The sequence below is a fragment of the Molossus molossus genome, unplaced genomic scaffold, assembly GCF_014108415.1.
Source record: "Molossus molossus isolate mMolMol1 unplaced genomic scaffold, mMolMol1.p scaffold_m16_p_11, whole genome shotgun sequence".
In the NCBI taxonomy this organism is placed as follows: Eukaryota; Metazoa; Chordata; class Mammalia; order Chiroptera; family Molossidae; genus Molossus; species Molossus molossus.
This window is the reverse complement of record NW_023425346.1, coordinates 41,277,101-41,304,188: the sequence shown is the minus strand read 5'-3', so window position 1 is coordinate 41,304,188 and position 27,088 is coordinate 41,277,101. Positions and strand designations below refer to the sequence as shown.

General features: G+C 36.1%; 1 protein-coding gene across 16 annotated transcripts in view; it reads left to right on the top strand.

Moving 5' to 3' along the window:
* BAZ2B (bromodomain adjacent to zinc finger domain 2B) overlaps window positions 1–27,088 on the top strand; it is a 373,027-nt gene that overhangs the window by 239,411 nt on the left and 106,528 nt on the right. For 14 of the 16 annotated variants that reach the window (XM_036254458.1, XM_036254457.1, XM_036254454.1 and 11 more), the window contains 2 exons: window positions 4,959–5,105; window positions 23,050–23,238. In XM_036254458.1, the coding sequence (XP_036110351.1) occupies window positions 4,961–5,105; window positions 23,050–23,238 (334 nt within the window). In that variant the 5' untranslated portion in view covers window positions 4,959–4,960. The remainder of the gene's footprint in view (window positions 1–4,958; window positions 5,106–23,049; window positions 23,239–27,088) is intronic. The other 2 variants (XM_036254456.1, XM_036254455.1) reach the window with 1 other exon arrangement.

Here is a 27,088-nt window from a genome sequence, read left to right as displayed (position 1 = left end):
TTATTATAATAATTATGTAGAGTTACTACTTAACAAAGTTTTGGTTAACTGCATTTCAGGTAATGCAGTTTTTGATATTTTGGATCAGAGTTTTTTTCAGCCTTAGCACTACTAACATTTTGGCCATATAATTCTGGGAAGGGGATCCTGTGCATTTTAAGATGTTTAGCAGCTGCCCTGCTGGTGTGACTCAGTGGTTGAGCGTCGACCCACACACCAAGAGGTCGCCAGTTTTATTCCTGGTCAGGGCACATGCCCAGGTTGTGGGCCAAATCCCCAGTGGGAGGCATGCAGGAGGCAACCAGTCGATGTTCTCTCTCATCGATGTTGCCATCTCTCTCTCTCCCTCTCCCTTCCTTTCTCTCTGATATCAATGAAGGAAAAAAAAAAAAAAAAGATGTTTAGCAGCTTAGCAGCATCCCTGGACCCTTATCTATACAGTGCCAGTAGCTCCCTGTCCGTTGTAGCAATAAAAAATGTCTCCAGACATTGCCAATGTTTTCACATGGAAAGTCACACCTGGTTGTGAACTACTGCTTTAGAACATGGGAAAGGTCTGTAATGAATCAAATCACTTATAACCCCTTTATCACCTTCTAAATGTTTTTTTCCTGTTATTCACATCAACCGATTTATTTTTTTAATGTAGTGTTTGTTATATGTTAATTTTTAGTTGTAAAAATCTTTATCCTATCTGGTCAACTTTGTAGATAAATTATTCTGAAGTTAAACATTAGCAAATATACTCTCATAAATGGCCTAAACAAAAAGATGTACCTAGTAGCTGATATTCTTCCATAGGCGAGTGTGTTGTGAGTGGTGGAGTCATATTATTACAGTTTAATTTTGGTCTTGTGGTATATGGGCTGTTTTTGGCCAAAAAGAATTGGTTGGTTAGCCGTGATTTGGAACCCAGGTGAAGTGGTTTTCTTCACACACAGCCTCAGAATGAGAGGCTGCTACAGGAATGCAGTACCAGATCTGGATGTTCTGGCCATCACAGAAATATAGGGAATAATAGTTCTTGGATACCTGAGTTGTTTTTATTCTAATGAACACTTTTTTCTGAAGTAATCTGAATAAATGGTTTTTACCAATTTTTATGTAGTATGCTTTAGTAATTAACAACTCATATGATCATAGAGTGGTTATTTTTTCAGCTGAAAATTAATGTATTCATGTCTTATTTATATTTGTGTTCCAGCTTATTTAAAAAGTTTCACAGTTAAACATGCTACCATTGGTACTTATACAATCGTTAAGGCATTTATTTTAATTCTTAATACAGAACTTATCTGGGTAAAAAATAGAACAACATGCCAGGCATATACATAATCTACAAATAGACATGACTCTGAAATATTTACTTGAAATTAATAATTTAAAAATACCTAAGGTTTATTTTACAGCCACACATGCACATGGCTTGTTATAGATCCAGATGTTCACTCATTAAAAACAGTAACTGAAAATACTGAATTCTAGGTACTCAGCACTTTACCTGCATTATCTCACTTAATCCTTCCAACTACACCTTCACACTACTCATGAAGAAATGCAAAGTTCACTGAAGTTACATAATTTATACAAGATCATAGCTAATAAGCTCCAGACCCAGCTTTGGAACCCAGATAACATCTATTATCAAATATAGTCTGTATCTTCATTTCTTTCATGATTAGGTTTTCACTCTTCAACCCTAATGTATTTTTTCAATGTTTACTATGTGCCAGACTTTGTGTTTTTGTTTTTCTTTAGTTTTTATTTTGAAATAATTTTAGATTTAATGAAACAGTTATAGAACAAATATAGAGCATACACATATAATTTTGCCCAGTTTTCCCTAATTTTAATAACTTATATAACCAATCCAGCTAGTGTGGCTCAGTGGATTGAGCATCATCCCATGGACTAAGAGGTGCCCATTCTATTCCTGGTCGGGGCACAAGCCCAGGTTGTGGGCTCAATTCCCAGTAGGGAGTGTGCAGGAGGCAGCTGATCGATGTTTCTCTCTCACATCAATGCTGCTCTCTCTCTCCCTTCCTCTCTCTCTCTAAAAAATTAGTAAAAACATATAAAAAATAATGTATATAACCATAGTACAATGATCAAAATTATAAAAATTAGAAAATTAACATTGGTACAGTACTGTTACCTGAACTATAGATCTCATATGAATTTCCCTAGTTTTTCCATTAATGTCCTTTTTCTGTTCCCAAATCCATCCTAGGATCCCATATCACATTCAGTTGTTGTATCACCTTAACCTTCAACCCATGGCAGTTAAAAAACCCACCTTTTATTATTTTTAAATGATAATATATTTAAATAGCACATTTTAGAATTTTTGGAGACAATGAGGTTAACAACTATAAATTTAAAAAAAAAATTGTGTGTAAAATCTATCTAGGTAAAGAATCCACATATTTTTGTATTTAGTGAAGTGAGAAAATAATTTGTAGAGAAAGATGTCACCTATAGGCCTTGCCACCAAGAGAGCTACATATCTCAGAGCTCATTAGTTAATGTTTGATGACCCAAACCTGCCCTTTAAGCATTAGTTCAGTGTAGCCATCAGTGCTGTCTGTGCCTTCCCATGATGAATGTAGATAAAGAGTAAGAAAAGTTCTGTAAGAATATGCCACACTCATTATAGCAATACTGTTACCTAAGGAAATGACTGACAGCAATGCCAGAATATGAAGTTTTTAAATTGTATTATGATTGGGAAATTCATTGAATGGTCTTACTAATGATGCTCTATGTTAACCTGAGATTACCTTTACTATACATATTTATCTTACGAGAAAAATCATCTAAATACCATATGGATTTAATTAGTCTTTAAATATCAGCCCTGAATTATTTTATTTTTATTTTTTTTATCCTCACCCGAGGACATTTTTACATTTATCTTCAGATAGAGCAGGAGGGAGAGAGGGGGAAGAGAGAGAGAAAGAGAGAGAGAGAGAGAAAGAGAGAGAGAGAGAGAGAGAAACATCATTGTGAGAGAGACACATCGACTGGTTGCCACCCACACGACCCCAACTGGGGCTGGGGACAAACTGCAACCGAGGTACGTGCCCTTAGCGGGAACCGAACCCTGGACTCTCTGGTCCGCAGGCCAATGCTCTAACCGTTGAACCAAACTGGCCAGGGCCAGCCCTGAATTATTTTAATTGGTCAATATTTTTAAATTAAATCAAACTATTTTTCTTAGAAAATACATAGTAATTATGTGAATTGACTGTAGAATTCCCTACAGAAATCTTTTTATAATTAGATTATATAAATGGTGAAAGTTTACTTGTGGTTGATTATAAAGTTTATAAGTGAGCAGTATCATTTGTCATTTCTTCTTATAAATTGTGGGCTTCTTAAAGCAACTGTGAACCTCACAAATGCCTTATTTAATTGTGGGATCAGTGTATGAAGAAATTATTAAAATGATCGTAACTTAATCTAGATCAAAAAATATTTTATTGATATATAATTGACATGTAAAATTATGTTAGTTTCAGGTGTACAATATGTTGATTCAATTTTTGTATATACTGAGAAATGATCACCACAGTAATCCCAGTTAACATCTATCACCACACATAGTTACAATTTCATTTCCTCATAATGAGGACTTTTAAGATCTACTCCCTTAGCAACTTTCAAATATATAGTATAGTATTATTATTATTATTAAACAAAAATTTTTTTTCTTTGTTGATTTGAGAGCGAGAGGAAAGGGGAGGGGAGGGAGATAGAATATCAGTTAGCCACCTCCTACATGACCCCCACTGGTGATTTGGTCCACAACCTGGGCATGTGCCCTGACCAGGAATCGAACCGGCGACCTCTTGGTGTATAGGTTGACACTCAACCACTGAGCCACACTGGCCAGGCTACAGTACAGAATTATTAACAATAGTTACCGCATGCTGTACATTACATCCCCATGACTTAATTTATTTTATAACTCAAATGTGTACCTTTGACCCCCTTCACCCATTTCTATTCTAGATTTTTTATATTAACTTAAACTATTATAGTAAGAACAATGTAAAATTGTACCCAAAATAGCTAAGCAAATTAATAAAGATGCTTGGAAGTGGGTCAGTCATTATAACTCAGTCATTCTAGGGTAGTTTTGAGGCCATAGTTCAAACCTGACTATAGTAACAATTATAAAATCTAATTTGTCTTTTAAAGGAAGGGCTCACTGTATTGGCGATTACCAGGTCAGATTCTTGGATTCTTTAGACCAACAACCAATATTTCTATGTGGATTAAAAGACAGGGTTACATTGCCCAATTGGTGTGGCTCAGTGGTTGAGCATCAACCCACAACACCAAGAGGTTGCCGGTTCGATTCCCGGTCAGGGCACATGCCCAGGTTGTGGGCCAAATCCCCAGTGGGAGGCATGCAGGAAGTGGCCAGTTGATGTTCTCTCTCATCAATGTTTCCATCTCTCTTCCTCTCTCTCTAAAAGCAATAAAGAAATAAAATTTAAAAAAAAAAAAAAAAAAAAGACAGGGTTACAGTCCATTCAAATGTGGTGGTATTTTTTTTGTTTTATTACGACAATATGGGTATTATATTGTACATGAATATATGATGAGATGATATAGAAAGAATAAGATCGATATGTTAATTTTCCTAAGGTTGTGCCAACACACCTTTGTGTGAAATTATATTCAAAGCACTATTAATTTGTTTAATATAAGAAAACTCTGCAAGTCTATTAGAAGAGGATTTTGTATACTTAACATTAAACTTATGTCATAAATTGGTATTTTAATTATGTTGTTTTTATTCCATATTTTATCTTTCTGAAGAACATGTGTTCTAAACTTATTTCATCTCTTTAAAAACCATGCCTAAATGTTTGACTTAGTTTAAGTATTGTTTAACTCTTGAATAATTCCACTAACACTGAGAATTAATATTTTTCTCCCTCTCACAGAGATGGAGTCTGGAGAACGGTTACCATCCTCTACAGCCTCCTCTACTGTACCAACGTCATCTCCCATACCTTCTGTGGCTTCATCCGTATCAAAAGGCGGCCTTTCCACTGGAGCTGCTGCACTTAGCTCTGCAATCAACCCATGTGGTGAATATCCTTGTTAACTCGCTTTTAGAATGCCGTCCTTGTACTGATTTGTGCTCCTAGTGTTTTATTCAATTCTGAACAAACTGTTCTCAGTGCCTCCATCGACCTGTTGAACAATGACTAGGTTAAATATCTAGTTTCTGCCTTTCTTGAATTCTGTCAGGACACTCGGGTAATACTGGTTATTCCACGCATTTCATACTGTTTGGGAGCTTTCTTTGTGAGTTTCACATTCATGTCACCATTTCAATTAATAAATTAATATATGCAAAGTTTTTTTTAAAACAATAAGCCTTGAGGGAGTAAAGAAATACAAAGGATTCCTTGGTGATAAGAGTATGTACCAGTGCTATGAACACTTTGCCCTAAAGTTGCTTCCAGTATTTGAAATGATCTTTATCAACGCCAACCTCAGTTCACAGGTGTATGCTAAAGCAGATCATTTATTTGATGGAAAATATTTTAAAAGTTTAGAGCATGGCAAGTTTCTGTTAAACATGAACCAAGTTTATAATGCAAAAAAGAGAGCTTTATTTTAGAAGTGAAAATACCCGTAATTTTCACTAATTATGTAGGAAGTATTTTTAATTACCACCCAAAATCACTTCTTGCCCAGACAGGTTTGGTAGAATATATACTTTTTTTTATAAATACCTCAACTTGATTAACTCATTCCTTTATCAATAGGAACCTTACAAATCTTAAGTATTTTTAATCTTATAGATTATTTCATATGTTTATAAGCAGTAGACCCAAATGGTATTTCACTTTTTCAAGATTAGATTTGTAATTTTGGGTAAGTGAAATGCATAAATATGGAATGTTTGCTAACAAAATACCCTAGCAATTTGCCAAATATATATTTGTTTAATTATTTTGATTTTTTAAATCAATTGAACAATAACAAGAAGGATGTCATTTTGTCATTGTTTTATCAGAATGATTTTCTAAAATTTTCTTTGTGATTACAAAATAACTAGAATAAAATAGCATTGCATTAAAAGGTAAATAAATGAAATCCCTATTCTCCTGCTCTCTGTTCAATTTTGGTTAACATTTAACAACTGCATCCACACCTCCTTGATATATAATGTGATAGCCACACATAAATGATGAATGCCTTTGATATGCTTTTTCCAAAAGGATGATGCCATGACTGGCATTTTACTTCAAGCTGCTTTGTCTAAATGTTTGGACAGTTGTACTTTTGCAATTTGTCTTTCCTGCTTTTTGTAACTATTCTTCTGAATTAGTCTTTAATGTGTATGTGTGTGTGTGTGTATTGTGTTTCTACAGAAATGTCCTTTTTATGTGGAATCTTTCAGTAGTATATTTGAATACTGTGCCTTGAGTTTTTTGGACACTTTGCTGTCTCTTATTTCTCACTTAGTTTTCTGAATTAGTGATACTTGAATTGCTTGTGATTCTGGTTGGTCAAGTCAGGGCACTATTTTTCTGTTAGTGATCATTGGGAATTGCAGAAGGGGTAGGTAGGGTATGTCGTTGCTGAGTAACATTAGACATTTCCTTGTCTAGAAAGGGACAAGTTTTTATCATTTATTTGCAAATTAAAAAGGTTATAGAGTTTGTATATTGATCCTTGCATTGAATGAAAGTATACTTTATTTCTACATTCAGAAATATATCACTTATTAACACATTAAACTTTGAATACCTACATCGTGAGTTTTTTCACTCTCGGGAAAATGAATTTTAGTGTTTAATTTCCACAGTGTTCTAATTTATGTTTAAATTAAAGCCTAGTATTAACTTCCAACACACAATTTCTTAAGAGAATGCTCAGTTGTCCTGCATAACTCAGTTTATCACATTTTCCTGCCTTGTTTGACGAAATATTTTTGACTTATTGTCTGATAATTCTCTCCACCTTAAAATGAAATCATAGAGTGATAATAGACCTAGTCTTTATCTTAAACAATTTAAATGTCCTCAATTTTTTTTTTTTTTAATGTATAGAGACAACAAACAGAATTTTCATCTTTAAAATGTCAAAACTTTGCTCTGGCCGATTTGGCTTAGCAGTTAGAGTGTTGGCCCTTGCAGATTCAATTTGGTCAAGGGCACGTACCTTGGTTGTAGTTTCGGCCTTGTCCCTAGTTGGGTTCATGCGGGAGGCAGTCAGTCAATGTGTCTCTCTCACATGGATGTTTCTGTCTGTCTGTCTCTCTCTTTCTCTCCCTCTCACTCTGTCTGAAAATATATGGAAAAAAAATATCCTAGGGTGAGGATTTACCAAAAAAAAGTCAAAACTTCAACAGTTCTTTAATGGCCCCTTGGAGGATATCCTGTTGTTTTAAAGAGCTATTTTAATTGACCATTCTCTGTCATTTTCATTAATGGTATGTCTTTAGGAATTCCACTGAGTTACAAAGGATGTAATTCAAACCTGCTTTCAAACGTTGAAAGATTAATTTCTTTTGAATCAATACCTTGTGAGCATTTTAGATTATACCTACCTACAAGTTAGCCTGTTACTCTTAGGAACATGGCAGAAGACATGAGTCTCCTGGTCAGAGATTTTATTACTTATGGCTCAGCAAATAGCATGAGCATCATGTTGGCATTAGTTTCCCATATGTCCCAAGTCCTACAGGAGTGACACAGAGCAGCCCACTTGGATCTTATACATGCAGTGGGTTTGTGTCACAGGTTAGGAATACTGAGCTTGGAGAATCCACTGCTTTTATTGTAAATAAAAACAAACCCTTTGTCTGGAAGGAGATGTTACCTCATCTTCTAAGATTGACCACTGAAAATGCAAAACTGAGAAATGGCTTTGTTAAAGAGTGGTCGAGGTCTTGCATTCCCACCAATAACATGTAGGGACCTTGGAGGATTGCCTTTCACAAAACACCTTTCATATTTATTACAATAACTTGAATAGAAAATAACACTGCAATAAAGATGATTTAAACTGCCCTGGCTGGTGTAGCTCAGTTTGTAGGGTGTCCTCTCGTGCACCTAAGGTTGCATGTTCTGTCCCTGGTCAGGGCACATGCCTGGGTTTGGGGCTTGATCCCCAGAAGTGGGCATGCAGGAGGCAACCAGTTGATGTTTTGCTCTCACATTGATATCTCTCTCTCTCTCTCTCTCTCTCTCTCTCTCTCTCTCTCCTTCTCTCTTCCTTTCGCTCTAAAAATCAATAAAACACATTTTTAAAGATTAATTAATCTAAGGTCATCTGCATTTGTTAATCTTATCAGAATGTAAGAAATACAATATTTCGCCCTGGCTGGTGTGGCTCAATGGTTGGAGCCTCGGCCTGTGGAACAAAGGGTCACAGGTTTGATTCCCAGTCAAGGGCACATACCTGGGTTATAGATCTAATCCCCTGCTCCAGTAGGGGTCATGTGGGAGGCAGCTGATTGTTGTGTTTCTCTCTCATCAATGTTTCTCTCTCTCCCCCTCCCTTTCACTCTTTCTTAAAAAGAAAATCAATGGAAAAATATCCTCAGATGAAGATTAACAAAAAAAGAAACAATATTTTTTCTCTTTCTAAAATGTGATTAAAAAACTGCTTGCATACTTATAAATTTGGGACAGCTTTCAATAAATATATTGGTACAGTAAACAAAACAGTTAACTAAAATATCAAAAGACTCTAAAAAGGTGTTACCTAAAGAAAGCCTCCAATATTGAACAAAAAATTTAATGAACTAGCTGCTAAGAATAAAAGTAAAACATAATGGGATACATGGCTCACATACTAGTGCTAGTAAGCGTATCAGTTCCTGAGGAAAAAGTAAGCTCTTTCCCCCTGGGCCTGAGTGGTGCAGGGAATGTACTACCAGGACCATTGTGTGAAAGGCCACATGATGCACAACAAATATCCTGCTTCCGGCTTCACAGATATTAGACTATTGCACATACTGGCTCTGAGTGAAAGCTGAGAGAGTAGTATTTAAGCCTAGTTGCATAATTAAACTTTACAAAGTGGATTTGCTTGAGATTTGTGGTCATTTGACCTAATACAAAGATAGAATTTGGGACATTATGGTTATAGTTAAGCTGTGCCATAAACCAGTGGTTTTCAATCCCTTTTTTTTTTAAAGTAGCTCCCTTAAAACAAAAACTTATAAAAATACTGAATATATAAAATAGGTAAACTGTTTAAAACTTCTTTAGTTAAAGCTGGACTATGCCTGCTTTTGTTTTAAAAATTAAAGAGACTGATTTACATACGTTTTGTATAACTGCAGGCCACCTACCTCTACACAAGTTGATCAGTAAGGCCACAACTCAGAGTATGTGTCAGTTTTGATAATGGTTAACTATGAATAGGAGAACGTGGCAAATAACCACACCAGCCCAGAGATGGGCATTGCTGGGTGGGTTATGCCATCACATACCTGAACTTCTAATTTTAAATTCTTTCTTTGAAGAAGGGACTTAGATGCTCACCTGCGTTCCTTGTGGCTGTAAGAGGGCTGTTCCACCTACAGCACTGTTTTCCCAAATAAAGGGGGGGGGGAGGATGGGGGGGCATGCCACAGCAAAATTGGCCAGCTTACTTTGACTCCTTTCAAAGAGCTTTCCCAGAAACATTTCCCAGAGTTTTCCACTTACATCTCTTTTTTCAGAACTGTGCTTCAAGGGATGCCAGGAAAATAGGTTTTAGATTAACATATTGCTGTTCTGAATAAAATAGAAGTGTTAGTAAGGTAAAGGAGAATGGAGAGGGACTATCTCCACGGCTAAGTGGAGCAGAGGCACAGGACAGGAGGTCCACCTGGGGAGTAGGCTAAGGTTATATCCTTTACAACTTCATATACCATGCTTAGGAATTCAGGCAGAATAATGTATTGATTAAGAGTGAGGACTTTTCCATTGTAAAGCCCTGAAATTGAGTCTTGGCTTGTTCATTTATTAGCTATGTGAGTTTGGTTAAATTACTCCTTTCTAAATGTTGGTCACCTCATCTCTGACAGCTATAACAACACCCATTTTGCAGCATTATGCAGTGCTCCAGTTTGCAGTGGGGATGGGACTAGAGACAAAAAAGACTTTTACCTGGGTGAGAAATGATGAAGGCCCAGATTAAGGAATTATTGGAGGTGGAGAAAGAAACAGGGTTCCAGAAATATTTAGGGAGTAGATTCTTATGGGATATAATGACTGAATTTGAGTAAGGTAATGTTGCGAGGGAGATTGAAGCCCTGATGTGACTGAGTAAATAATGATATAATGAGAAATGGGGAGGAAAACAATATATTTTAAAGGGTAAAAGGCTCATTTATCTTTTGCATGTTTCATTTGAATGGAATATGTGTCTAGTTTTATATCCACACTATTGTTGATGGATATTTGGGTTGTTTCCAACTTTTGCTAATTATAAACAACGTTATGACCATCATTATACATGGATCCTAATGCATATAAGCATATTTTTCTGAAGATGTCTTCAACTTTACTGGTAGTGCCAGGTTATTTTCCCACCAGCTATATATTAGAATTTTGATGCCTGTGATCAATGCAAACACTTGTCATTGTCAGACTTTGTGATTTTTGTCAATGATGAATATGAGGTAGTGTTTCATTAAGGTGCTCTTTTATAAGTTTTTAGCCTTTTGGATTTCCTCTTTATTAAAGTGATTATTTACGGCTATGGTACATATATATGTTGGGTTGTATGTCTTTTTCTTTATTTCTTTTTGCAATTTTTATTAATTTATTTTTGTTACAGATGTTTTTTTTTCCCCATTGACACCCTCCTCCAGATCCCACCCCCCTTCACCCCCCAACATTGTTGTCTATGTCCATTGGTTATGCATACATGCATATAAGTTCTGTGGTTTTATATAAGTTCTGTGGTTTTTTTTCTTCCCTCTTCCTCTAGCCCCTCTCTTCTAAGGTTTGCCATTCTGTACCCTACTTCTTTGTCTCTGGGTCTATTTTGTTCTTCAGCTTGTAGTGTTCATTATATTCCACAAAGAAGTGAGATCATGTGATTTTTGTCTTTCTCTGATTGGCTTATTTCATTTAGCATAATACTCTCCAGGACCCTCCACGTTGTCTCAAAGGATAAGAGATCTTTCTTTCTTATAGCTGCATAGTACTCCATTGTTTATATTTACCACAGTTTTTTTATCCATTCATCTATTGATGGACACTTGGGCTGTTTTCAGATCTTAGCAATTGTAAATAGTGCTGCTATGAACATAGGGGTACATATATTCTTTCTGATTGGTGTTTCAGGCTTCTTAGGATATATTCCTAGAAGTGGGATCACTGGGTCAAATGGCAGTTCAATTTTTAATTTTTTGAGGAAACATCCTATTGTTTTCCATAGTGGCTGAACCCACCAGCAGTGTACTACAGTCCCCTGTTCTCCACACCCTCGCCAGCACTTGTTGTTTGATGATTTGTTGATGGCAGCTATTCTGGCAGGTGTGAGGTGATACCTCATTGTTGTTTTAATTTGCATCTCTCTGATGAGTAGTGACGCTGAGCATTTCTTCATATGTCTCGGGCATTTGTATGTCCTGTTTAGAGAGGTGTCTATTTAGGTCCAGTCTGCCTTCTCTCTGCTGGAGCCCAAGGTGAGTGGCTGTAGCTGATTTGGTGCTTTTTAAAACCCCTGCTTTCTCAGCCGGAAGTGCACACCACTAATTCAGACTTTGTTGCTGTCCGTGGGCTCCCAGCCTGCCCCCATGCGCCTCCACAGTTCTCACCAGGCTCAATTTGGCATCCTCTCTCTGTCCCTCGTTTTACTGGCTCTCTTCCAGCTCCTCTTTAGTTGGTTTTTCTCGATGTTTTGTCTTTTATTTAATTGTAATTCCAGTTTGGTTCTGGGAGATGGTCTGTGTAACTTCCATTCACTCCAGCAACATCTCTGTTTTTTTCTGTATTTTTCTTAATGGATTTAAGAGTTCTTTTTATATTTTGGATGCTGATCTTTTTTTCAATTATGTTTGTGGGAGATATCTTTTCTCAATTGATGGTATGTCTTTTTTTATTCTACAATGTCTTCTGATGAGCAGAACTTCCTATTTTAGCTGTAGTCAGATTTATCCATTTTTAAATTTGTGGTTGTGCTTTTTGCCTTGTTTAAGAAATCTTCCTTTACATCTAAGGTTATGCATATTATTTTCAAGCTTTCACTTACCTCTCATTAAATATTACTTTGAAAAGTATATGGTTGGGATTTAAAAAAAAAAAAAAGAAAAGTATATGGTTATCAGGTATCAGGATAACTGTGATAGAATGAATTATCTTCTTGGTTTGGGAGCTATCACCAGTTGGAGTTGTTGGATGATATACCAGTCATTTAAACTAGAAATAACATAAACCAGTAAAGCTGTTTCAAGCAGAATATAATTTAATACAGGGAATTAGGTACTTATAAAATGATTGAGGAGCCTGTGAATGACTTCAGAGCATTACTGCTGATTTGGCCTGCTTAAGGAAACCACCTCTGGTTCAGCCAGGATACCGCTGTTCCAACTGATGACTCCGTGGATCGTACCACTTCAGCTGGAATACAGTGATCAGGAGCCACTGACACCTGTAACGGGCTCCGGGAGTGTTCTGTGCTGCCTGTTAGATCTGCACCAGCAAAAAGGATACTTCATGTGCTGCCAGCCTGCCAGCTTAACTGTGTTTTTAATTCTTTCCAAATATATATGATTGGCAGAATCTAAATTATATCCAGGATCCTGGCTGCAAGAAAGACTGGTTTTTAACTGCCCAGCTTCTGCATCACAGGAAGGTACACTAATAGGAGGTTGGAACAAATGTTAAGTGAGCCAATTATCTACCCATTTGAGCTCATCTGGTGATAGCCCTCCACCATACTTCCCCACCTGTGTATTATAATAAACTTCTGATACATATATTTGAGCTTTATTCTAATTTCAACAGTTCTTTTATTCAGAAAAACAGTATTTCACTAGTGTATCTAATAGCTCATGAATACTTACTATAACTGTTCTGTGTAGCAATATAAATTAAACCAAATAGAATAAATGCGTAACTCAAAATAATAGAGCTCTTAATTGTCACAGACAATAGCAAATATGTATTGTTTCTTTTTAAGGATTTATTATTATTTTTTTCTTTATTGATTTTAGAGAGAGAGAGGAGGTGAGAGGGGAAGAGAGATAGAAACATCAATGAGAAAGAACATCAATTGGCTGCCTCCTACATGTTCCCCACTGGGGATCTAGCCCACAACCAGGGCATGTGTCCTGACCGGGAATCAAACTAGCAACCTCTTGGTGCATAGGTTGATGCTCAGCCACTGAGCCACACTGGCCGGACTCTTTTTAAGGATTTAAAAGACTTTTGAAGGACTTCATTTTTTCTATATAGTATCATTAACTTTTTTACATTTGTTGGATCACATCCATCAGTATAAAAGCATGTTCTTAGTATCTTCCATCCTAAAAAACAGTGTATACCAAAAATTCCTTTTCACCTCAAATGCTGTGCTGACTGTTGCCCTATTTTTTGCCTTGCTTTATAGCGAAACTTCTCAAAAGATACAGTTGCATATGCTTTCTCCTTCTTCTTGTCTTTCATGTATATTTCAACCCTCACCAAAGCCACTCCTGTCCTCATCTCATTCACCCTTTTGGCAGAATTGACTCAGTTAACCATTCTCTCTTTCTTGAAAACCTTTTGTGCAAAAAGTTATATTGAGCCCTGGCCGGTCTGGCTCAGCAGTTAGAGCATTGGCCCACAGACCAGAGAGTCCCCTGTTCGGTTCCCGCTAAGGGCACGTACTTCAGTTGCAGTTTGTCCCCGGCCCCAGGTGGGGTCATGTGGGTGGCAACCACTTGATGTGTCTCTCTCCCATTGATGTTTCTCTCTCTCTCTTCCTCCCTGTCTCCCTCCCGCTCTGTCTGAAGATAATGCAAAAATGTCCTATGGTGAGGATAAAAAGAAAAGTTTATATTGAATTGGCATTATTTCTTTCCTAAATGTTTGGTGGACTCCACCAGTGAAGTTATCTGGACTTAGAAGGTGTTTTGTTTTGTTTTTGTTTTTTTTTAATTTTTTCCACATCTTTATTGTTGGATGTAAAATGTATTACAGATGTTCCACATTTTTCCCCCATTGACCCCCTCCTCCCCACTCCGCCCCCCTCCCACCTTTTCCCAAATTATTGTCCGTGTCCATTGGTTATGCATATAAGTTCTTTGGTTTATTTCTTCCCACCCCCCCAACCCCTTTCCCTTTGAGGTTTGTCAGTCTAGCAATGAATTTGTGCTTCTTAATCCCTTCACCTTTTTCATCCATTCCCCCAACCCCTTTCCCAACTGGCAACCAACAAAATGTTCTCTGTATCTATGAGAATGTTCCTGTTCTTCCTGTTCATTTTGTTTGTAGATTCCATTGTTGATAGATATGTATTCATTGCCATTTTGTTTGTTCATACATTTTATCTTTTTCTTTAAAAAGACCCTTCATCATTTCATATAATAACGGTTTGGTAGTGATGAGCTCCTTTAACTTTTTCTTGTCTGGGAAAGTTTTTATATGTCCATCGATTCTAAATGACAGCTTTGCAGGATAGAGTAATTTTGGTTGTAGGTTCTTGGTTTTCATCACTCTGAATATTTCTTGCCACTCCCTTCTGGCCTGCAAAGTTTCTTTTGAGAAATCAGCTGACAGCCTAATGGGAACTCCCTTGTAGGTAACTAGCTGCCTTTCTCTTGCTGCTTTTAGGATTCTCTCTTTGTCTTGAACCTTTTGCATTTTGATGATGATGTGTCTTGGTGTGGGCCTCTTGGGGTTCATCTTGTTTGGGACTCTCTGTGCTTCCTGGACTTGTATGTCTGTTTCCTTCACCAAGTTAGGAAAGTTTTCTGCCATTATTGTTTCAAACAGGTTTTCGATTTCTTGTTCTCTCTCTTCTCCTTCCGGCACCCCCAAGATGCGAATGTTGGCACGCTTGAAGTTGTCCCAGAGGCTCCTTACACTATCCTCATTTTTTTGGATTCTTTTTTCTTTTTGCTGTTCTGGTTGGGCGTTTTTTGCTTCCTTATATTCCAAATCGATGGTTTGCTCCTTGGATTTACGTACTCTATTATTGAAGCTATGTAAATTATTCTTTATTTCAGTTAAAGCCTCCTTCGTTTCTAACTGTGCAGCGATCATTTCTGACTGGTACTTTTTTATGCTCTTGAGGCCCTCACTGAGTTCATTGAGCATCCTTATAAGCAGTATTTTGAACTCAGCATCTGTTAGGTTGCTTATCTCCATTTCGCTTAGTTCTTTTCTTGGGGTTTTGTTCTGTTCTTTCATTTGGGACCTGTTTCTTTGTATCCTCATTTTGGCTGCCTCCCTGTGTTTGTTTCTGTGTATTACTTAATGAGAGGTATGGGGCTCGCTGAGACCCGATGCTGCTCGTTTGAAAGAATTTAGGAAAAACCTGAAGCAGGATCCAAGACAGGCCAATCCTATGGTTAAGCAAGTAGCGACAGCTTGGGTGGGCTTGAAAGTTGTGTGGGGCGGGGAGGGGCGGGGCGGGGCCTCAGGGAGTCAGCAGGGCGGGGCTACCAGTGTGAGCCAGGTTGCTGGAGTCCCAGATATGGCGACTGTCTGCCGCCCCAGGGAAGGGCCCACCAAAGGAACAAAGGCCTCTGACAGCACGTTTGTCCCGGAGAAAGCCCCCTCTCCAGCTCGCTCCAGTGCCAAACAGCTCAGTTCTTCCCTGTATTTCTCTGGTGCCCCTCGAGCTGCCTCCCCTCCGAGCTTAGAGGGAGAGAGTCCGACCAGTCCGTGCGCGGGCCCTTTAGGGAGCTGCCTGGGGCTCCAGCCAGGTCAGCTTCCCTGAGCCTCAGTTTCTGCTGGTTTTCCAGCCAGAAGTTATGGGGATTCTCTTCCTGGCACTGGAACCCTGAGCGGGGCACCTGGTGTGGGACGGGGACCCCTCAGTCCTCAGGAAGGACCTTCCCAGCCGCGGGAGCCTCCTGATTTTTATCCGCCACACGTGGGTGTGGGACCAGCCCGTCGCGCCACCCCTCGCGCCGCCGCCCCTCCTTCCGGTCTGGATGTAGCTGCTTTTTTTTTTTAATTCCGTAGTTGTAGGACTTCCATTCAGCTTGATTTCAGGCGGTTTTGGATGATGGTTGTTCTGTAGTTTTGTTGTAACTTGGATATGGTTGTGGGAGAACGCGATACTGCGTTTCCCTACGCCGCCATCTTGACCGGAAGCCCTCAGAAGGTGTGTTTTTTTTTTTTTTTTTATCCTCACCCGAGGACATTTTTCCATTTTTTGTACAGATAGAGTGGGAGGGAGAGAGAGAGGGAAACATCGACGTGAAGGGACACATCGAGTGGCTGCCACCCGCACGACCAACCAGGGCCGGGGACAAACTGCAACCGAAGTACGTGCCCTTAGCGGGAACCGAACCCGGGTCTCTCCGGACCGCAGGCCGACGCTCTAACCGCTGAGCCAAACTGGCCAGGGCAGAAGGTGTGTTTTTAATTGTTGTTGTTGAAAGATATTAAACCATGAATTCATCTTTTTGAATATAAATATAAATGATTCAGGTTATCTTTTTCGTGAATTAGCTTTGGTAGTTGATGTCTTTCAAGGAATTTATCCATTTTATTTAAGTTATTGAATATATAGGCATAAAATTGTTATCCTTTAAATGTCTGTAGGATTAGTAGTGATGTCTTCTCTTTCATTGTTGATATTAATAATTTGTACCCTTTCTCTATTTTCTTTGTGATGAGATTTATCAATTTTATTGATCTTTTTAACAAACTAGCTTTTGGTTTCATTGATTTTTTCTTTTTTTCCCCAAAATTTTCTTTCATTGATATTGGCCCTTTATTATTTCCTTCTGTTTTTTTGTTTTTGTTTTTTTGTGGGTGTGATTTTCTCCTTTTTTTTTTTTCCCCTCATTTCTTAAAGGGAAAGCTTAGATTATTTATTTAAGACCTTTCTCCTTTTCTCATATATTCATTTAATACTATAAGCTTCCCTTTTTAAGTACTGCTATGTCTGTATCCCACAGTGTTTGATGTTTTCACTTCATTATCATTCTGGTGAAATTTTGTTTTTTTTCTTTGATGAGTTGTTTAAAAGTCAATAATTTAGCATTAAACATATTTTTATGTCCATTTGAGTTACATTGTGGTAAAAAAAAAAACATACTGATGACAATCTGTGATGTTTTTGGCTTCTTACTGCTGCTTTTCTAGGCTGGCCTCCTATGGGTCTCTTTTGTGCCTGTGGAAATTGTTAGGTCAGCCAAGAACTTAGGCAGAGATGATTCTCTTTCTTTCTGTGGTTTCCTTGCTTCTGAGATTACCCTCTAATTTCCAGCTGCCCTGCCAGCTTTGGACTCTGCACTCTGACACTTCATGCTTCCTGCTATCTAGGCCAATCTTGGTGAAGGAATTCATTCATTTAAGAAGTACTTCAAACTCAACAGATCTGCTGTGTGTAGCCCTGTCTTTCGAGAGCAGATTTCTCCATGTTTCTTTCTATGCCCCTGGGGTCCTTCCCCAGCATGCACAGTGTACTTATAGCTAGCCATTTGGATGGTTTAAGCTCTGAATTTGGGTTTTATTCTTTTTGTGTTTTGCTTACTGCCAGGATTTCTCCTTTAAAGTTTCTGATATTTTCTCAGCCCTGGGTTCTGATCCCTGGCACCTGTAGTTGATAAGCCTGTTCTTTTTTCTTCCACTGTTTTCTGTGGTTATAACTGTGAGGTTTAGACAGCATTATCAGACCAAAACACCACAAAGTCACACTTTTTACCCCTCTCATTAACATTTTTCCAGATTAAACTGTCCCCTCTTGGATGCCTTCTCGTATCTTTAGTTCTGTTGTCCTTGTTTTAAATTCAGTTTTTATTATCAAATCTATTTTATCATAGGTGATTAATGTGACTGGTTCCCTACTACTTTACCATTATCTGAAGTTGTCCTCTCAAAACAAATAACTCTTTTAAAAAATGTTCAACTAGGACTCCATGGATGGCATGTGACCCAACCTAGCCAATCCAAACATCGTATTTCCCACACAACAATGATTGGTTAAGGAATGGGTACACAAGGCAAACCAGACTAATCAAAGACAAAGAAATTCCATTCTGAGATTTTTACTGGAACTGGTGAGGAAGAGGATAACCTTTAGTCCCACAAACTTTGGAGAAAGGGCCTCTATGAGGATGGAGAGCCAAGAGAAAAAAGAGCAATTTGGTTCTGGTAAACTTTCAGTCTTTTCCAAAAGCATTTGCATTGTGTAAGCCAATACATTCACCTTTTTACTCATTTCGAATTGGGTGTTTTGTACTTTTCAGCCTAAGTGATACATCCTCATGATCTAATCACTGCCTACTTCAAAATTATCTGGTACTGCCGTGGTCGGTTTGGCTCAGCAGTTAGAGTGTCGCCCGCAGACCAATGAGTCGCGGGTTCAAGTGTGGTCAAGGGCACATATCTTGGTTGCGGTTCAACCCCTGTCCTGGTTGGGGTCATACGGAAGGCAATCAGTCGACGTGTCTCTCTCACATCAACGTTTCTCTCTCTCTCTCTCTCCCTCCCTCCCTCCCTCCCTCCCTTTGAAGATAAATGGACAAATATCCTTGGGTGAGAATTAAAAAGAAATTATCTGATACCATTCTCACTCTGTTCTATTATCTTTTAGCCTTCCTGACCTTTGACTTCTTTAGATACAAACATTCTTTCCCAACTAAGAATCTGAAACATGCTGTCCTTGTACAGGATTCTTTCTTATGCTTTGTGTCAGATTAAATGTCCAGAGATATTAATTAGAGAAGTCTTTTTTATTCATAGTATCTAGGTCATTGTTCCACTATTGTCTGTTTTTGCACCTAATAATTCCATTTATAATACTCTTCACAGTTTATAATTATGCATTTTGTGGTGTTTTGCTTATTTGTCTATTCATCTACATTTAAAGGGCAGAGACCATATCTGTTTCCTTTTATTGTTATATATCCAGTAAATGCCTGGCACAAAAATACATGCTCAAGAAACAATTGTTGAGGAAAGGAGAAAGGAAGGAGAGATGAACTTGTAGGACTAGGACTTGAACACTGAATGATAAATTTACTCTAATAAGTTTCCTAGGCTTGAGAAGAAAGGAGCGATAGGGTCAGGAGAGTGGTAGAAGACTGGGAGAGACCAGACATCATGCTGAGAAAGAAGGAAATGGAAATGTGGAAATTGTGCTTAGAATAAAACTTAAGAATTTAAGATATTGGAGGTGGTAGAATTTTGTGTGATCAGATTCAACGTAACCTAAATTGAATCAAGGAGGAATGAGCCAAGTGGTAATTTTTTTTTGTTAAGTCAGTACCCAGGGGTTGGTTAAGTAAGGCAAAAGGAAACTAGGAAACATCTTTGCAAATTTACATGAAGATGTTAACCCCTTATTGATGTATCATTGGCAAATATGTTCTTCCAGAGAATGGATTCCCTTTTCATTTTGATGCTGGTTTCTCTTGCCGTGCAGAAGCTTTTAAGTTTGATGTAGTCCCATTTATTAATTTTTCCTTTGTTTCTCTTGCCCTAGGCAACGTATCAGTGAAAATTCTGCTACATATGATGTCTGAGATTTTTCTGTCTACATTTTCTTCTAGGAAATAGATATTAGGTTGAGGAAAGCAGGAGAGGTGTGGGAGCAAGGAGGAGGGTGGTCAATGGGGAAACAAAGGGGCCATCTGTAATACTTTCAATAATTTTTTAAAAATTACATGAAGACTAAAGATAACTTCCTGTTCAGATGGAGGTCTTTGGAATCAATCTTAGGATATGTCTCTTCTGCTCTTAATGAGTAATGAATTTATTCATTCATCAGATATTTATTCTATATCTATTATGTATAAGACACTGTTTTAGGTATTTTGCATCTATTACTTCGTCCTGTATGTGACAGCACCAGTTTATAACATTGAAATATTAACTAACTTGTTTTATATATTGTGGTATAAAAAATAGTCATACTATTTAAATTTATGGTCAAACTATGAGTTCCTTGAGGTCAAGTATTATATCTTATTCATCCTTGTATGCCAATTTCTAAATATAGCACCTGATACCTAACAGGTGTGTTCATGAAATGTCTGCATTACTGAACCTATTGAATAGATAACAATAATGTTGGAAGATTTTTACATGGAATTAGTATCTGCATTTTTAAAAGGTGGTAGAAAAACAATACTAAAATTATATGTAGTGTTTCAGAGCCTTTTAATAAGAAAGATACCTATTTTTTGTATCATTGGCTTTATAGATTCTTGCTAAAGACAAAATATAGTAAAAATTAGGAGATGTATTATGAAATTATTTCCCTTCTGTGCTACAACTCTGTCCATATATAGCAGAGAAAGTCTCAAATGTATATTTTTGATAATGTATGATATCACTATAATTATTTTGTGGTCCTTGTCTCTTTACTAAATACAAAAGTGAATCTTTTTTCACCAACAGGGACAATAGGGCCTGTAGATTCCGTATCACTCGATGTTTTCTATGCCTTAACTATCTTCACCATAAATTTTATAAGAAGGAGTAACAATAGAGTAAGGTATTGTAATGTTGTCAGCCATAGATATAATTCTGTGTATAAGGTTTTATTTATTTCTTTTTCATGTGAACCAGATGTAATCTGTATATAGGACTAATTTTTTTTTTCATTCAAATCCATAATAAACATATATTATTCATATTTTCTACTCAGTTCCTTCTGGATATCACTCTTTTTAGTGTTAAGAAAATATCTTTTTTGTTATCAAATAGTGTATAATTAGTTCACAGTTATTGCTGCAACAGTGACAGCTTCATTTAGGTATTGCTCATGTTTTCTGTCCATGTGTCTCTGAGGTTTAGCTCATTTACTTCTTCACAATACAATTAAAGTTTTAACTATGCTTCTAAGAATGCTGCCTACTACCAATTTATTAGCTGTTGTAGAAGAATTTCTTTGAGTTTCTGACTCTTTATAATTTTCGTCTGTTATGATTTTTATATTTTGTATAGCTTTAACTTTACCCCTCATTTTTTTGTATTAAATCACTGTTACATATATAGCAAATATAATTTAAGAATTAATGTTTTGTAAAATGACAAATGATTCTAAAACTCCCAAACTAGAATGTTCAGTTTACCTTGCTTATCAAGAAAACTGATGTAGAAGGAAATGTAACTGATCATAGTATGTTTTTAAATAAAGCATTTGATCAAGAACATCTGATTCAGGAAGTTGAATTGATTGGAGAGAACCAGGGTATTTATATGCAATCACATGTGAAACTAAATACTGGTTCTCAGTGTTACAGGCTCTTTTTTTAAAGAGACTCTAACTAGATTTTTGAGAATTTGCTATAATCTCTCTCTCTCTCTCTCTCTCTCTCTCTCTCTCTCGGCCTATCAGCAGTCTTAAAAATAGTGATATTTGAGTAACACTTTTCCCCAGTAGCATGCCCTGTTTTGTTTAACTCAACTTCATTGCTAATGCAGTCTGGAACTCTGATAACACACAAGTATCAAATTCACAAATTTTCTGTTTAGGCTCTGATGAACAAAAACAAAGATTGGCTGACTTGGAAACAGTACCCGAGTTTGTGTCTTTTCCTTGTCCTCCCCTCTGACAGTTCCTTTGTGGGTCTTCTCACAAAGACACATTGAGGATCTTCCCTGTGAGATCTGGTTATTGCTTTGTTATCGCGGAAACTTGACCCTTCATCATCACTGTCTTTTTTTAACTTTATTGTCGAGAGTATTATGATATAAGACATACTTGTGACTCAATGCAATTTATTTAAATCTTATTACTTCAATAAAAAATATAGTGTTATTTCAGTAAAGAATATAGTCTCTCAAGGCACAATGTGACCTTTTTATGACTTCTTGGTTTTCAAGGGATAAAAAAGCAAAGAGGACAGATATCTTTAATAACTAAATGATAAAAAGTATTTGTTTTTAACTTACATTTTTAAATTTATTTCAAACATACTGTGTTCAACTGCAGAGGAGATAGTTAGAAAGCCTTATTTTTATTTTAACACAGAGTACAATACCTTTCACACAGTAAATTCTCAAAATAGCCTGTGGGGTTTGATGTTGATTTCATAGTATCGAGCCAAAAAAAGTTAATTATTTCCTGGAAGTAAAAGGAAGATTTCTACGTATTAACAGATTTTCTGCCAAATCCCTACAAAGTATGAAAAACAGGTTGTGTGTTTGACTGTATAACACTCCAACCTGGTGTTATGACATTTACTACTAGATTCTCTTTAGGGTAAAAGTAAAGACTGAAAAATCACAGATTTGAGTTGAATATGATATTTCTATCACAAAGTTAAAAAATGATTTTTATATTGATAGACACCCTTGGGTACATTTAGAAAGAATCTTAGGAAGTTTATTCATTAAATCTTTATGTTGTATTAGACATTGCTTTATCAGGCTAGAATATAATCCCTTTTTGCTATTTATTCTCCTCACCTAAGAGATATTGAATAAAGAACAGAGCTTCATTTCTGGCTCATGGAAACTGGAAATTGCCTAGTTGTATAATTTGTGTAATGACTTGGTGACAGATTTTGGACTTATGTTAATAAGATGTTTTTATTTTCCATATGAGTGAAAAAATTTGATAATATATTAATGTGCATTTGTTAACAGAAAGTTCACTCACTTCTGCAGGTCAAATATTATAATTAGTGAAAATTATTTACTTAAAACATTATTTCTCAAATTCAAAGTAAATAAGGTTATACCATTTATTTTAATTATATTTATTAGAGTGCTTTTATGTTGTAGAAACATCTTATTCTGTAGGGTTTGAAGAGTAGACATGCAAAAGAAAAATGTAAACTAAAAATTAAATAAGTAAGAAATTATAAAATTTTATCTAATTTATAAATGCTGAAATTAGATAAATCTCTCTGTTTTTATAGTACAACTTTAAGTGTGTTCTTTTCCCTCCCAGGACATTTATTCAGAGCAGCTGGGGATCAACCGTTTAACCTGTCCACAGTGTCGAGTGCCTTCCCAATGGTCAGCCACCCAGTCTTTGGTCTACATTCAGCCAGCTCAGGGCATTCAGAATTTGGTGGTTTGGGGACACTTGGTACACCCACAGCCTTAGCCGCACATCCCCAACTAGCGTCTTTTCCAGGTAAACATCTGTTACAAACAGTGTTCAAGGAAAGGAGGAAAGCTTGAAAATGTTCAATCAGTAATTTGTTTAGTAAATTGAACAACAACAACAAAAAATAGTCTAATGCCTGGTATATTAAAACTCTTGTGCAAGAATTTGCTCAATCCTATTTATCATGCGCAAAGAAACCCGCACTACGAGTGCTCAGTGCCAGTGCAGTTAGTTAAGTATTGAAGTGTTTACCTAGAGAAATAGGCATCTGCACCAAAAGTTAAATTAGGCCAAGTTTTCCTCATGCTTTTTTTTGAAAGGTGTACGTATTGTAAGGGTAGTGTTTGATGAAATTTTTTTTCAGCTTTGATTTTTGAAAAAATAACTTATACTGGAAAACTAATATCCAGTTCTTATAATGAACATCTCTATACTTTTATTTTGAGTTCTCACTTTTCTGCACTTTGTCAGGAAGATAAGCTTGGCTCTGAAATTTCTATCTATTTTTTTAATAATCAATCAAAACAACTATGTATTTGCACCACACACATGGCAGGAAGACCAGAATTATCCCAAATTCTACAAATTATGAGAATTCAGGACTTCGGTAGAACACCAATTAAAGGTTAATTTACACAAACATGCTATAATTTGTTTTGTTATATTATTTTGAAAGTCTAAACTTGAAGTGTTTCTAGTGATTAGTTTTACTTTAGTGAGGGATGTTAAAAATTAGAGCATGAAAGTAGACACAAATAAACCTAAATTTCAATCTGGCTTTGCTGCATTTTAGCTGCGACCTTGAACCAGTAATCTGACCTCTCAGCCATAGTTTTCGGTCCTGTGAAGATTAAAGGAGATAAGCCCTATTGAGTGCTGAGTGCAGTGTTTGGCACACCTCATCAGTGCATGATTGTAGCTATCATTATTATTTTCTCTTGCCCACTTTAATGGGAAATACATTGTGAAGTGTTTCTTTAGGTATATTTATATAGAATGGAAAGATGATTAACTGTTTATTTTAAGTACTGTTTTTTGAATGATTTTATTCCTTTATTTCAATTGTCTAGAAGAGAGGGGATGGTGAGGAGGGGTAGTGTGAGTAGAAAGTTAAAGTTTTAAACTAAGTCTTAACATTTGTTTTAACAATGCTAGTAGAAATGTAATTTCTAGAATGGTTGTTTAGCAAGATGAGCATTCAGTAGAGATTTTTTGAAATATAGGATTGCTGAATAAAAATCAAAATAGGTGATATTAATATAGACAGTTACTGGTATCTTAAAATTTTTTTGTTTCATTATGGTTTATTATAAAATTACTTTTGAGCATTTCTAAACAACAGTGTAATTGCTGTATTATTAAAATCCAATTCATTCTGCACTGGAATAATGGTTAACAAGTATAAAGAATTATTTACCTGGACTTCAACAATGTTGATACTTCCACTGTATAGAAAAAAATTTATTTCCCCTAACCTACATAAACTTTTCACTCGCTTATTTATTGTACATAGTTCTGTGAGCATTTACCACGTTCTGTGCACTAGGCCAAGCACTGAAAAATACACTAACATAGTATATGTTATGTTGTTTATAGTTTTTAGGTAATGGATTAACAAACAGTTACAAGACACAGTATTTAATGATAAAAGTATGACTATAGAAGAATTTTATTTTGCCAGAGACTATGCCTAGTTTTAGGGGACTTATTTAAGTTGTAGGTTTGGTATAATAACAAATTTAAATTCTCTGTAGTTGGCTTTATTCAAAAGGATAATCAAATTGCAGTTTTTTAAATCACCTAATAAAGAAATGAAAACATACAGGGAAGAAATTACTAGGAATTTTAAGTAAGAATTTATTTTAAAATGTTATGGACATATAAGTTATTCTGCATTTCAGATGATTAAATCAACAGATGCAATATTTAATAGACATTAGTATAATAAAATTATTTAATATTGAAATTGTATTTCATGGTGATTCCTTTAAAATATATAATTTTTGGTTATTATATTTTTATATTATATTACTGTGTATTTTATGAAGTACCTGGCTCTCAAGTATGAATTATTTTTAAATTCTACCATATCTTCTAGGTTCAAATTGAGATTTAATGTGGCCACTGAAGTATTAGAATCTTCCAGTTGAATATGATATGTTGCTTCTGTGCTGTTATCTCCTTTGAATACATTTAGAAATTCATCACGTGCTGGTTTATATAATCCTTATTTTGTATATATCACATTATAAACAAGCTAGTTTGTGAGTGACTAAATTTTTTTCACTTTCTTCAATTTGGAAGATAAATAAGCTCTCACTTAACAAAAATTTTATTGCTCCTTATGAAATATTAGACATTTTTCAAATATGTTTTTATTGATTTTTTTTGAAAGAGAGAGGAAAGGAGAGAGAAATAGAGACATCCATGTGAGAGAAAAACATTGATTGGCCGCCTCCTGCATGCCCCCTACTGGGGATCAAGCCCGCAACTCAGGCCTGTGCCCTGACCGGGAATCAAATGGGGACCTCTCAGTCCATGGGAGGACGCTCAATCCACTTAGTCACTGGCCAGGCGACATTTTTAAAGCTTGTAATCAGAAGCCCTACCATTTTTTATTCAACTGACCTTATTTACTCATATTTTATTACTTGTGGTGTTAGCTTATTTATTACACACATTTTCCTTTTTTTCTTAGTCCCTATTGTGTACTATTGACATTCTAAAGTACATTTTTGTATTTTTTCTGAGTTTATGTCTAAAATATTTGAATCTTACTACACTTTGATTACCAATTTGTTGATTGTTTACAAAGTCTTATACATTCAACTGTAATGCTGTCATTATAGACTCTATTAAATAATATAAATATCTTTGGAAAACCTCAGTCCCTTTTGTCAGCTGTGGAACATAGGTTTTAAACCTATAAATAACAATAAATTCCAACTGTGCTGATATAAGCCCAAAACACAGTTTTTCTTCCTATCTAAATACACTTCTTTCATCTAAACAGTAGATAAATGATTAATGCTTTTGTGTATTTATTCTTGGTTGAGTTCCCATCATTCAGGCACTGCTGAATAGACATTGGTGTCATTTCACTAGCAGCGCCTTCCTGCAGTGCAGAAGAATAGCTTTTGTAGTTTTCTGTTTATACTGTTTTTTTTCGACCTTTGAAAATGGCAGCCACCATGAACATGTCACTATTTAAAAAAAAAAGCAAACACACAGGTTTTACCATTAGATAATGAAGGTGCACATTGCTTTACATCGTAGTTTTAGTGGAGAGTAATATTCCTAGAAAAGCTCCAAAGACCATGTAATATTTATATTCACAATAATGAAATTTTCTCATGCTATATTATTGGGGGTTTTCCCTCTAATTTCCTTATAGTTGTTAACAGTCGATGAAAAATATTGCATATAAGATTAGCCTCAAAGGTTAAAACTAATTTGGTAATCTAGGAGGTTAGTCAGTTGGAAAAGATTATGTCTGAGATTTTAGAAGGAACAATATAAGACTTTCCTTTGGATTATTCCAAATCTTCACTCTTCCTTGAAAAATGTATTCTATAAAATTTGGCTTCTCTCCTTTTTAAAAGTTAACCGCGAGCCACAGTTTAAACATCTAAATTGCATTTGGTGATTTCTACGTTTAGTCATTTTGTAGTGATAAAACAATCATTATTATTTGTAATTTATGAGAGGCATCATGACCAAAGTTTTTCCATTAACTTTAAGGGGAGAAACTTCAGAAATCTTTTGTATTTTAAGGTGACTTACATGTTTTGAAATCTTTGAGCCCTTTTCCATCTTAGTCCCTCACAAAAAAGAAAAGAAAAAAAAAAAAAGGCTTACTGATTTTACTGTCTTTATG